The 13,799-nt window shown below is 46.2% G+C and overlaps 1 protein-coding gene across 1 annotated transcript in view; it reads left to right on the top strand.

The window, feature by feature from the left end:
* The window catches only part of Rad9b (RAD9 checkpoint clamp component B), a 33,747-nt gene extending 24,553 nt beyond the window's left edge, over positions 1-9,194 (top strand). Inside the window, exons 5-9 of the mRNA XM_013023187.1 lie at positions 3,729-3,835; positions 4,225-4,289; positions 5,889-6,011; positions 7,923-8,133; positions 9,111-9,194. Of these exons, the coding sequence (XP_012878641.1) occupies positions 3,729-3,835; positions 4,225-4,289; positions 5,889-6,011; positions 7,923-8,133; positions 9,111-9,134 (530 nt within the window). The 3' untranslated portion in view covers positions 9,135-9,194. The remainder of the gene's footprint in view (positions 1-3,728; positions 3,836-4,224; positions 4,290-5,888; positions 6,012-7,922; positions 8,134-9,110) is intronic.
* The last annotated feature ends 4,605 nt before the right edge of the window (positions 9,195-13,799 follow it).

Raw genomic sequence — 13,799 nt, forward strand, 5'->3', positions numbered from 1 at the left:
CTCAGCACCACATAAGCAAAAAGAAAAAAGCCGGAAGTGGCGCTGTGGCTCAAGTGGTAGAGCGCTAGTCTTGAGCTGAAGAGCTGAGGGACAGCCCCATGACCAGACCCCCCCCCAAAAAAAAAAAAAAGAACATTATCTCAGTATGAATTTTTATCCTGATTTTTGCCTATAAATATCAATGATTTAACATATTTCTCCTTCCAATGATTTAACATATTTCTCCTTCATATAACAGCAAAATCACACACTGTTAGTCTTGAACAGTCACTATGTCTCACTGTGGTTTTAGCTTCTAAGACTTAGTTTCTCCCCATCCTGCACAATGATTATAGGATGCATGCTACAATTTGTGACACATTGTAGACTGAGCATGCCTAATTTGAAAATCTGAAAGATGACAAAATGTGATTTCCAAATCAGGGGTGTTCCACTTGTAAGGTCTGTGCAAATGCCAAAGAACTCCCAAATCTGAAACATTCAGGTTCGGAGCATTTGGGGGTACTTGGGTACTTAGCATGTTTTCGTACCTCACCAAGGGAAAAAAATTCACAGGCCAGATGTGAGCATCTAACTCTGAAAGTCCTGCACAAAAAGGTACTATGGTTGGAGGGTGGTGGAGCCTGGGTAGTGAGTGGCACTGGTTTACAATATCAAAGCCCACCTATCTAAAGGAATTCCAGTTTAGTGTGGTCAAGCTGGATGGCATGTCACCTTGTGACCACTAGGGGACGATAGCATACTTTATTAAAAAGTGCTGCTTCAAACTAGTTCTTTGCCACATAATAAATGTTACTTATTGTTTTAAGTTGCCTAAAACAACAACAACTAGCTTACATTACTTATACAGAGGAGGATTTCTTTTTTTATCTTTTCTGGTTGGTCATGGGGTTTGAACTTTGGGTCTGTGTGCTGTTCCTGAGCTTTTTCACTCGGGTAGCACTCTACAACTTTGAACCACACACCAATTCTGATTTTCCAATGGTTAACTGGAGATAAGAGTCTCATGGATTTTCTTGCCTGGGCTAGCTTTGAACCAAGATCCTCAGATCTCAGCCTCCTAAGTAGCTAGGATTACAGGTGTGAGCCATTGGCACCCAGCTCAGAGGAGAATTTCATTGTTACACTTTCACATGTGTACAATATGTTCCAATTATTGTTTTAACTTGGCTGTGAAACTTAAAGACTTAAAATCTATTTTGCATTTATAATAGTTAAAAGGATGTTTTATTTTTTTAAGGTATTAGAAAAACCCATAACCTGCGCTTTGAAGAAAGCCAGCCTATCCAAGTTCTTCTCGAAAAGAACATGTGTACTAATATACTAGTGATTCAGCCAAGGTAATCAGTTTCCAGTGTTTTTTCCCTTTTTCTGAATATAGTGTGGTTACAGAGGGACGAATTAATGCCCTAGAGCTTTTCAATCAGTTATAACTTGTTATTTTTAAATTATTGTGTTTTGTTTTTTGTCAGTAGTGGGGCTTAAGCTCTCTTGGGACCTGGGTACTGTCCTTGGGCTCTTCAGCTCAAGGCTAGCGCTCTACCACTTGAGCCACAGCATCACTTCCAGTTTTCTGGTGGTTAATTCTAACTAATGCCTTCCTCCCCAGTTGCTGGGCTTACAGGAGTGTGCTGTCATGCCTAGCCCCTAAAGCTTAGAGATATCACTTTAAGGAAACCTTGAGTAAGATAATAGTAGATAATAACTGCCTAAAGGTAGTGATAATATAATGGCCAATAAAGCTCTAAAAATATCCCACTTTCAGCTTTCTATATTCCCTTCTAGCCACAGAGGAAAACCTTGACCGTAAATTACTACCTCACACTTCACATTTAGCCAGATGCCAGTGGTTCATACCTGTAATCCTAGCTACTTAGGAGGCTGAGCCAGCAGAGGCAGCAAAGTCTATGAGACTCCTGTCTCCAGGTAACTACCAAAAAAAAAAAAAAAGCTAGAATGGTGCTGTGGTTCAAGTGGTAGAATGCTAGCCCTGAGAGAAAACCCAGCTCAGGGATAGCACCCAGGTCCCGGGTTCAAGACCCATGACTGACAAAAACTACAGGAGAAAGAGCTAAGTACGGCCCTTTAGTAATAATCCTTATTCAGCTGTGTGTTCCTGGCTCAAGGTCTCGGGAGGCTGAGGACAGTGCCAGCACCGCGCGCCTCCCCTGACCACTCCCCCGGGGCCGTCCCAGAATCCACTTCCCAGCTCCAAATGGAGCTGCGCCTGTGGGGTGCCTGTGTGTCTCACAGATGGCAGCTGATGATCTGAGCCAAGAGGACGAGAACGGAAACAGGAGTCTCCCAGCTGCAAACCTGTTTCACACTCCAGCCTTCTGACGTTGAAGTGAACCCTTACAGCCAGCCCTCGCTTAAGGAGGAGGCGATGGGACATGAATACGAGGAGGTGGGGATGTCGGGGAGGCCATGCTATAGCCACCACATACAGTTCTAGAAATGGACTTCAAAGGATCTTCCTACCTCAGCCTTCCTAGTGCTGGTATTACAGGCCTGCATCACCGTGCTCAGCAAACCATGCTAACAGAGCTCACTGTACCTTACAGATTACTGGCTGAGACGGTGGTTCTTTTCCCATCAAATCTAGAGGAAGTCACCCTCGCTGTCACATCAGTGGAGTTCTGCCTCAGGAGTTCTAATGAGCAAGCCGCAGGTAAGGATACTGTGTGTGTCCTGGTGTGATGGGGTCATTGCTAGCCACCCAGCACACAGCGTATTGTAGTATCATTCCTGCCTAAGAAGCAGGAAGACGTGAAAAGATTAGAAAAAGCTCTAAGAGATCCAGGAATTTTAACACAAGTAGTAACATAATTTGTAATTCAATATTTGGTTTTGAATTTTAGGTTTTTAAATGAAGGAAATGATAACTAAGGAAAATATACTTTGTTAAGGTTGCAATGTCTGGGCTAGGAAGGTGGCTCAGTGGTAGAGTGCTTGTCTTGCATGCATGAGGCCCTGGGTTCAATTCCTCTGCACCACATAAGCAGAAAAAGTCAGAAGTGGCGCTGTGGTTCAAGTGGTAGGATGCTAGCCTTGAGCTGAAGAGCTGAGGGACAGCACCCAGGCCCAGAGTTCAGGCCCCACGACCAACAACAACAACAAAAAAATGTAAAAAGTTGTCATGTTCGTCTCTTATCTTCTGCTGCCCTCTGTGTTTAGCAGAAAGGAGAACCGGGTGGCCAGCACGCAGTCCATGCGTGCAAATACACCACGTGACCGCACTTAGCACTCACTGTCTTCTTAGCTCTCCAACTCCACCCTCCTCCCAGCCCAGCTTCCAATCCTGATGTTAAACTTCCAGCACTGCTATATTTTATTTGTCACAGCAAAGGGGAGGGGACACAGACATGGACCTCTACCTTCTCAGTGAATCTGTGGCTACTGTGGTTATATTCTTATATTAAAACTTAATGATGATTTTTAGGACAGCCGGGTGCCAGTGGCTCCCGCCTGTAATCCTAGCTACTCAAGAGGCTAAGATCTGAGGATCACAGTTCAAAGCCAGCCCAGGCAGGAAAATCTGTGAGACTCTTTATCTCCAATAAACCACTAGAAAACCAGAAGTGGCGCTGTGGTTCAAGCAGTAGAGCATTCACCTTGAGCTGAAGAGCACAGGGACAGCGCCCAAGCTCAGAGTTCAAGCCCCACAACCAACCAAAAAAAAAAAAAGACTTTTAGGACTAATTTTATTTTCCTCTAACATTAAACAGACATGAACAGTTCCGTGCGCAGCTCCATGTGTGTGGACAGAGACGAGTTTGACTTCTTTCAGATTGGACTAGATACTGAAGTAACGTTTTGTCTCAAAGATTTGAAGGTAGGAAAATATTTGTGTGAAATTCAAATTTAAAATTTCACTGATTTTTTTTTCCTGTTAGTCATGGTACTTGAACTCAGGGCCTGTGTTTTCCTACTATGAGCCATAGTTCCACTTCCAGTTTTTGAGTGGTTAATTGGAGATAAGAGTCTTACAAGGTCCCCGCTGCTCCTACGACTGTGTTTGTGTAAATATATAAATAAATTCATTTGTTCATTTGGGGGGGGAAAAAAAAGAGGCCTACAAGGAATTTCTTCCGGGGAAGGCTTCAAACAGTGATCCTCAGATCTCAGCCTCCTGAGTAGCTAGGATTATAAGCATGAACCACCAGTGCCTGGTAGTAATATTTTTGGGAAAAAATTTCAACTTTTCTTATTTTCTTCCTTCAGGGCTTCCTGACACTCTGTGAAGCTGTGCGTGGTCCTGTCACCATACATTTTGATTTTCCTGGGAGGTAGGTCTTAGGAACTGATTATTTCTTTTCTTTGTTTCATATAGGTAACAATCCTTTGGATCAAAATTAATTTTTAAAACATCGCAGGAGTTTCTTACTCATTTTTGTGCTAGAGTCCTGAGGTGTTGGTACTGTCCCTGAGCTTTGTACTCAAGGTTAGGCTTTACTACTTGAGCTTCTTGCTTTTTCTTTTTGCCTGGTCCTAGGGTTTGAATTCAGGGCCTAGGCAGTTCCTGAGCCTCTCTGTGCTCAAGACTAGCACTCTACCACTTGACCTACAGCGCCACTTCAGGCTTTTTCCAAGTAGTTCATTGGAGATAAGAATCTCATGGACTTTCCTGTCTAGGCTGGCTTTGAACTGTGATCCTCAGATCTCAGCCTCCTGAATAGCTGGAATTACAGAGGAGAGCCGCCAGTACCTGGCCATTTCCTTTTTTTTTTTTTTTTTTTTTTTGTGTCCGGTCTTGGGGCCTGAACTCTGGGCCTGGGCGCTGTCCCTGAGCTCTTCAGCTCAAGGCTAGCGCTCTACCACTGGAGCCACAGCGCCACTTCCGGCTTTTTTCTTTTTGCTTATGTGGTGCTGAGGAATCGAACCCAGGGCCTCAGGCATGCAAGGCAAGCACTCTACCACTGAGCCATCTTCCCAGCCCTCCTTTTTTTTTGATGCTCAGAGATAAGAGTCTCACAGGACTCTTCTGCCTGGGCTGGCTTTGAACAGCAATCCTAAGATCTCAGCCTCCTGAATAGCTAGGATCACAAGCATAAGCCACTGGTACCTAGCAGTAATTTCTTTTCTTTTCTTTTCCCAGTCCTGGGGCTTGAACTCAGGGGCCTGGGCACTGTCCCCCAAGCTCCCTTTGCTTAAGGCTAGTGTTCTACCACTTGAACCATAGTGCCACTTCCAGCTTTTTCTTTTTTCTTCCTTTTTATGTGTCGGTTTTGGAGGCTGAACTTTGGGACTGGGTGCTGTCCCTCAGCTCTTCAGCTAAAGGCTAGCGCCCTACCACTTGAGCCACAGCACCACTTCTGGCTTTTTTCTGCGTATGTCGTACTGAGGAATTGAACCCAGAGCCTCAGGCATGTGAGGCAAGCTCTCTACCACTGACCCACCTTCCCGAATGTTCTGAACTTTACTAACAATATTCAAAATTGTGGAAGATGACTTTTGGGGGGGGGTTAGTGCTGGGGTTTTAAGTCAGGACCTCACACTTGACAGGCAGGTGATGTACCATTTGATTCATACTCCCCAGCCCAAGATAACATTTTTATGTGTGTTTGCTGGCCCTGGGGCTTGAACTCAGGGCCTGGGTTCTTTTGCTCAAAGCTAGTGCTCTAACACTTGTGCCACAACTGTACTTCTGGCTTTTTGGTGGTTAATTGGAGTTAAAAGTCTCATAGACTTTCTTGCCCAGGCTGGCTTTTAACCATGATCCTCAGATCTCAGCCTCCTGAGTAGCTAGGTTACAGGCTTGAGCCCACCAGCACCAGGCAGAAACATCTACTTGTTTCTTTTTACTCCAGAATTATGTATCATTTTATACTGTGTTTCAAATGTCCATCAGAAAATAAATACCATTTTTACTGACTTTGTCCCTTTAGGCCAGTGGCACTAAGTATTAATGATATGCTATTCGAAGCTCACTTCTACTTGGCTACCTTAGCTGATGACCCAAGCAGACCGCCCTCCCCTCTGTCAATGTGCCTGCCCCAGGAAGGAGAAAGGTGAGGCTCCATTCCTCTGTGTGATTGGCTGAAAGAGCTGCATGGCCTTTACTTAGAAAACAACTGAGGAGTCTAGGAATATAGCCTAGCGGTAGTGCTTGCCTAGCATGCATGAAGCCCTGTGTTGATTCCTTAGTACCACATAAACAGAAAAAGGCAGAAGTGGTGCTGTGGCTCAAGTGGTAAAGTACTAGCCCCGAGCAAAAGCTCAGGGACAGTGCCCAGACCCTGAGTTCAAGCTCCAGGACTGGCACAAAAAAAGAAAAGAAAAAGAGAACAACTAAGGAAGGAGCATTACCTGAGAATCTGAAGAGCAGCTGGGAGGCTGAGCCACAACATGGGAGACTTTCTCATCTGACCAGAATTGAACAGGATGGTCTCATGTTCTTCATTATCATTCAAAACACATGTCCAATTCCTGTTGGCTTTTAAGGGTGGTAAAGGATTAGCTGTCCCAGGAAGCATATTCACTCCTGCACCCCCTTCTCACAGGGGGGGAGGGGAAGGGGGGAAGAGTAGGGGGTGCTGTGCAGATGCCGGGCTTCTCTCTCCTATTCTTTTCCTTTATAACTGTTTTTGGGGAGGCATGCTTCATTGTAAGCTAATTTCAAAGAAAATACAGAAACTCTAAGCTGGGAGATAGTGACTCATGCCTGTAAATCCTAGCTACTCAGGGGATCATGGTTCTAAGAAAGCCCAGGCAAGAAAGTCCCTGAGACTCTTTTTTTTTTGGGGGTGGGGAGGTGGGAGTCCGGCCTGAACTCTGGGCCTGGGTGCTGTCCCTCAGTTCTTTAGCTCAAGGCTAGTGCCCTACCACTTGAGCCACAGCGCCACTTCTGGCTTTTCTTTTTGCTTATGTGGTGCTGGAGAATTGAACCCAGGGCCTCATGCATGCAAGGTAAGCGCTCTACCACTGAGCCACCTTCCCAGCCCCTCCCTGAGACTCTTATCTGCAATAAACCACCAGAAAACGGGAGGTTCTGCTGTGGCTCAAGCCACAGAGCGCTCACCTTGAGCTGAAGAGCACAGAGATAGCGCCCAAGCCCAGAGTTCAAGCCCCACGACTGACAAAAAGAAAAAAAGAAAAAAGAAAATACAGAAAATCTAGAAAATACAGAAAAAGTACAAAAAAAAAACCCAAACCTTCTAGAGACAGCCACTATTAACATTTTGGCTGAATTTTCTTTTTTTTTTTTTTTTTTGGGTCCGGTCTTGGGGCCTGAACTCTGGGCCTGGGCGCTGTCCCTCAGCTCTTCAGCTCAAGGCTAGCACTCTACCACTTGAGCCACAGTACCACTTCTGGCTTTTTTCTTATGTGGTGCTGAGGAATCGAACCCAGGGCCTCGAGCATGCATGGCAAGCGCTCTACCACTGAGCCACCTTCCCAGCCCCTCACTGAATTTTCTTTCAAGACTTTGTTTTGCATATACACATACCTATGCATACTCATGACGTGTGTGTGTGTGTGTGTGTGTGTGTGTGTTGCAGTGCTGCGGATGGAAGCTAGGGCCTTGCACATGCTAGCCAATTCCTCTATCACTGAGTTAAACCTTCAGTCCTGTATATTTATGTTTTAAACAACATCATATGTCTTTTGTATCCTTTTTCCTCCCACAAAGTACATTATGGACATGTTTGTATTATCCATTATGACTCAGAAACATGGGTTTTCATTACCTCAAAAATTATATCATATACATGGCTAATGGTTTATTTTTTTCTTATTCAGTCCTGTTACCGCATTATACACTATCTCCTATAACTGGGTTATTTTATTGAAAGATTCAAAAATAATCACAGACATGAATTTTAATTTTCAACAAGTAACTCTGTTGTTTGGATGCATTTCCTAAATTAGGATGTCGCGTGTCTCCACCGGTAGTAATAGCCACTCTCTCACCCGACCCTCAGGTCCAGTCCAGCACGGGCAAGGCTGACCCTGGGTCAGAGAAGAAGCAGCCAGGCTGCAGAGAGCATCTCAAGGAAAATTTCACGGAAAAGGCTGTGTCCCGCTGAGTCTCCCCCAGAGAGTGGTGCCCAGGAAAACCACAGCCGTCCTCTGAAGAAGAGAGCACCCAGTGGGGAGCACCCAGACAGAGAATCCAGCCCAGTGTTCAGGAAGGTAAGAGAAATACTGACATGACCCATCAGGGTGGAGCGTTTTCCACCCCCATCACCCCAGTGTCCTGACCACTCATTTGTTTGTTTTTCTTGGCCATGAGGACTGGAGCCAGAGCCTCTAGCAATTAAGCATGTGTCTACCACTGACAGCCCCTTTTTGAGTTCCCAGTCCTTCTACTTGTTAGGCCAGCATTAACCTGCTAAGCCACACCTCCAGCACTGGTTTTTGCTGTTTTGTTTCTTGGCCAGTCCTGGGGCTTGAACTCTGGGCTTGGGCACTGTCCTTGAGCTTCGTTTGCTCAAGGGTAGCACTCTGCTACTTGAGCCACAGTGCCACAGGAAAGTCCATGAGACTCTTATCTCCAGTAAACCACCAGAAAACCAGAAGTGGCGCTGTGGCTTAAGTGGTAGAACGCTCACCTTGAGCTGAAGAGCTGAAGGACAGTGGCCAGGCCCAGAGTTCAAGACCCATGGCCAACAACAACAAAGAACACATGATTATTTCCTGGGGGTATGGGGGGGGATGTGGCTCTATGGTATAACATTTGCCTGCCATGCACAAGACCCTGGGTACCCACCCCAGGGCCACATTTACACACAAAAATAGTTATTTCAGTGAAGAAAAGTCAGAAAACACAAATAGTAAGAGATGAACAATTACTTCACAAATTCCTCTATGGTTAACTCTTCCACATGGACATTCGCACATACATTTTTTTCAGTACTGGGGATGGAACCCAGGACCTTTGTGTCCACCACAGACCTGCACACCCCACCCCAACCCTAAGATAAATTTAGACTTACTTGTCAATAGCACAAGCAAATCTCACACACCATCACCCAGCTTGCCCACTGGTCCGCATCGTAGACCTGCTGCATCTCCTCAAACCTGGGTCATTTGTTTTCCGAGTCCTCTCCCTCCCTCTATTGTGCCATGGTATCTGAATTTGGGCTTTTCTGATGTTTCCTCACGGTTAGGTCTTGACCGAGCGTTTGGGATGAGAACAAAACGTGCTGGTGTTGACTGGTGATGTGGCTGCCAGCTTTCCCCGCAGAAGGGACTTGTTTCAGGCCTCAATGTGCCCCCTTTGCCCCACTTCTCTGCCTAATGACTTAGCATCCACGGTGCTGTCATCATCATGCCACCACATGCCAAGAGCTGATTTGTGTTACGTGCCGCTGTCTATTAGGTGAACCTCCACTTTAAGACTGCTCTTCTCTACCATTCGCTTGTCATGTGGCTATTTCTATCACATGCCCTTGGCTGACGTTTTATTCTGCAGACTGGATTTGTCTACACTGCCGCGGAGCTGGCCGCCAGAGCGGCAGACCACAGTACTCTGAGCACTCGCTTCTCCTTCCTTTGGAGTCTTATGTATTCAGTCCGTGCTCACTTTGCCGATTTCTGGTGAGGCAGAACATCTGGATGTCTCCCACCCACCACCTACAGCCAGGTGTCACCTACACCCCATTCCTTCCTGAGCGAACTTTCACTTCAGAACAAACAGCGCAGTTCTTTCTCCCCCTGGTTTTCTTCCATGTTCTTTGGAGCAGTTTCTTCCAATCAACAAGAACACACCAATCACTCTTCCCATAGTCTGGCAGTAGCAAAGGACAGTGACCAGAACGTGAGTGACATCTAATCTTTAGCAGGGTTGGGGCCGCCCACGAGGAAGCTTGAGTTGCACCACTGGCGGCCTGAAGGAAGAAGGCCATTGTCCCATACAATGGCGGAATCTAGAGAACACTGCTCAAGAGTATTAAGTTTTCGGTGCAGAACAAAGCACATCATACTTCTTCGATATGTAGCAGGCAGGTCTCCAGAGGTGATGTGGAAGGCGACAGGGTTCCCTGCCCAGCACTGCAGGGACGTGTGCCTTCTGCGCAGGTGCCGGGCGCAGCATACACTCAGTATCTGCCATACTTGCTGGGAGCACTCAGGTTTTGCTGCTTTCAGAATTGGCAAAAACTTAGCCCATTTTTCCTCACATGATGACATGACTTTTTAATTCGTTGTTTTGAGATTTTAAAATAACCCTGGAATTGGGAAAAAGGATCAAGAATAAAATATAACTACCTTTGAAGTTACTGTAAAGTTCTTTCCTGACTTTCAATTGTTCTTCTGTTTGGGTTTTTTTTTTTTAACTGTATTTTTTTTGTCTTTTCTTTTTTGGTACTGGGGATCGAACCCAGGACGTTGCACTTGCTAGGCAAGCACTTTGCCTCTGAGCTACATCCCAGCCCTTCAATTGTTCTATCAGTATGACTTTTATTCTGCAGTTGGATGTAGAAAGTATCCAGAGAAAATGCCAATACTTCTGTGCTTGCTGGCACAGAGCAGCCTCCACTTGAGGGAGACAAGAGTCTCAGCTCTTTGCTTCTTTAAGAAAGGGCCGGCTCTGGTGGCTCTCGCCTGTAATCCTAGCTACTTAGGAGGCTGAAATCTGAGGATTGCAGTTCAAAGCCAGCCCAGGCAGGAAAGTCCGTGAGACTCTTATCTCCAGTAAACCACCAGAAAACTGGAAGTGGACTATAGCTATAATTAACCACCAGAAAACCAGAAGTGGTGCTGTGGCTCAAGTGGTAAAGCACTCATCTTGAGCTGAAGAGCTGAGGGACAGCACCCAGGCCCAGAGTTCAAGCCCCACAACCGGGGGAGGTTGGGGGGGAGGGGGGAAGAGCTATAGCCAGGCACCAGTAGCTTGTGCCTGTAATCCTACCTAAGAGGCTAAGATCTGAGGATCAGTTTGAAGCCAGCCCCGGCAGGAAAATAAGACTTTTTTTTTTTTTATCGGTTATGGGGCTTGAACTCTGGGCCTGAGCGCTGTCCCTCAGCTCTACAGCTCAAGGCTAGCACTCTACCACTTGAGCTATAGTCCACTTCCAGTTTTCTGGTGGTTTATTGGAGATAAGAGTTTCATGGACTTTCCTGCTCTGGCTGGCTTTGAACCGCGATCCTCAGATCTTAGCCTCCTGAGTAGCTAGGATTACAGGCATGAGCCACCAGCACCTGGCAAAAATAAGACTCTTATCTCCAATGAATACCAAAAAAAGTTGAAATCAGGGTTGTGGCTCAAGTGGTAGAGAGCTACTTTGAACAAAAAAAGCCCTGAGTTCAAGCCAGTACTAGCAAAAACAACAAAAACAAAAAACCCATTAGCTCCAACCAGGAGGATGAATGAGGAGGGATAGGGTCAAGGTAGATGGTATGTATATATGAAAATCTGAGAATGGAACCTGTTGGAATTGTAAGAATTAGCCTCATGGTACCACTAAAAAAAATAAGGAAGCCTGGTGCCAATGGCTCATGCCTATAATCCTAGCTACTCAGGAGGATGAGATCTGAAGATGGTGGTTCAAAACCAGCCTGGGCAGACAAACTTGAGACTTATGGTTGGGAATGTGGCTTAGTGGTAGAGTGCTTGCCTAGCAGGCATGAAGCCCTGGATTCCATGACTCAGTACCACATACATAGAAAAAGCTGGAAGTGGTGCTATGGCTCAAGAGAAGCTCAGGGACAGTGCCCAGGCCCCAGGACTGGCAAAACAAAAAACACAAAACCTGAGACTTATGTGTCCAAATATCCACCCAAAATACCAGAAATGGATGTGTAGCTCAAGTGACAGAACACTAGCCAAGAGCACAAAAGCTCAGGGACAGCACCCAGGCCCTGAGGTCAAGCCTCTGGAGCGTGTGTGTTTGTGTGCACACACATGCATGCACACATGTGCGCACACACACACAAAACTAGCTTCTTACCAGCACCAACAGACTAACATACCTGGCACAAAGGCAACGTTACATAATGTCTTAGAGCGTGTGCCCTTCCCCTCCCCAAGCCTGCTTGTAGTTCACTGTACCTGGCAGACAAGCCTTGCACCTTACTGATGTGACTGCTGAGTTTCTGGAAAACTGCCAAACCATAAGAAATGTTCACTGCAAGCAGTCCTACTTTAGATCCTGTGAGAATTGAAAAGGTGACTTGGACCTGGTGTGCTTTAGAACTGTGAACAGTTTAAAGTGAAAACTCAGTGAATTTGGCTCTTACAGCTTAGTAATGAGTCATACTACCCACAGTAACCCAATAAAACTCAAGCGCATCCAAGATGTCCCTCCATGAATGAAAATGGCTGTTAGCAGGATTTTTGTGGAAACTGGCAATGCCCACGTACCTTCAACTCCACCCCCTCACATCACAGGCTGAGCACTTCGGGGTATCATGCTGACTCTGATGACTCCAAATTTCTTTTCTTTTCCTTATTTTGTTCAGTCACAGGGCTTAAACTCAGGGCCTGGGCGCTGTCCCTGAGCTCTTTTGCTCAAGGCTAGTGCTCTACCACTTTAAGCCACAGCACCATTTCTAGTTTTCTGGTTAACTGAATATAACATCTCACAGAGCTCATGCCTGTAATCCTAGCTACTCAAGAGGCTAGAAGCTTGCTTAAGATCAAGGTTCAAAGCCAGCCCAGGCAGGAAAGTCCATGAATCTCAGAGTTCAAGTCCCAGGATCGGAAGGGGGGGGGAAGGGGGGGAAATAGTTACAAACTTTACTACCTAGGCTGGATGTGACCTGCAATCCTTAGTTCTCAGCTTCCTGAGTAGCTAGGATGACAGGCATGAGTCACCAGTACCCGGCTAACACCACATTTCTGATATTCAACCAATGCAGATGACGGCTAAGCGCTTACTGTTCCAGTTTCTGGTGCATCACCAAGCAAGCCAGGCCTAGCGCTGTCCTGGTAGGAACAGCATGTTTATTCCTACGGGTGCTCTACCCGGGGCTATTTTTACATATTCTTATGCTGGCAACTCTGGGCCTTGTACACACCAGCAAACACTGTGCCACAGAGCCACTCCAGCCCTTACAGAGCCAAGTTTAAAGATACCAGATTTAAAAAATTTTTGGTGTATGCAAACAAGCTGCAGTGTGTACCTTTGAAGGCACAGAGCCTTCCTGAGCTGGGAAAACTGTTCCATATCACATGCTGATCATTTTCTGAGGAAGCTTGCCAGTCATAGGAAATCACCTGTTGAGAAAAGGCAGTTCCAAGTAGGAGAAGACAGAGGATGATAGCTGAGAAGTGTGGGCTCACTGTCAGGATAAGAAGCCTGGAGCTGGGCGCATGTGGCACATGTCTGTAATCCTAGCTACTTAGGTGACTGAGATCTGAGGATCGCAGTTCAAAGGCAGCCCAGGTAGAAAAGTCCCCATGAGAGATGGGCACCTGTAGCTCACGCCTGTAATTCTAGCTATTCAGGAGGCTGAGATCTGAGGATGGCGGTACAAAGCCAGCCCACGCAGGAAAAGTCCATGAGACTCTTATCTCCAATGAGCCACCAGAAAATAGGAAGTGGTGCTGTGGGGCTCAAGTGGTAGAGTACTTGCCTTAGCTGAAGAGCTCAGGGACAGCACCTAGGCACAGAGTTCAAGCCCCACAACCAACAACAACAAAGTCCCCATGAAAATCTTATCTCCAATAAACTACTTAAAAAAGCTGGAAGTGGTGCACTAGCCTAGAGTACAAAGAGGCTCAGGGACAGCACCCAGGCCCTGAGTTCAAGCCCCAGCCCCCCCCCCCCCAAAAAAAAAAAACTTGGAAATGACCAAAAACTCAGTGTCAAGAGCTGGTCCTTCACACATAGTCATATTCAATTAGGCATGGTGGC

Source organism: Dipodomys ordii, unplaced genomic scaffold, assembly GCF_000151885.1.
Source record: "Dipodomys ordii isolate 6190 unplaced genomic scaffold, Dord_2.0 Scaffold66, whole genome shotgun sequence".
In the NCBI taxonomy this organism is placed as follows: domain Eukaryota; kingdom Metazoa; phylum Chordata; class Mammalia; order Rodentia; family Heteromyidae; genus Dipodomys; species Dipodomys ordii.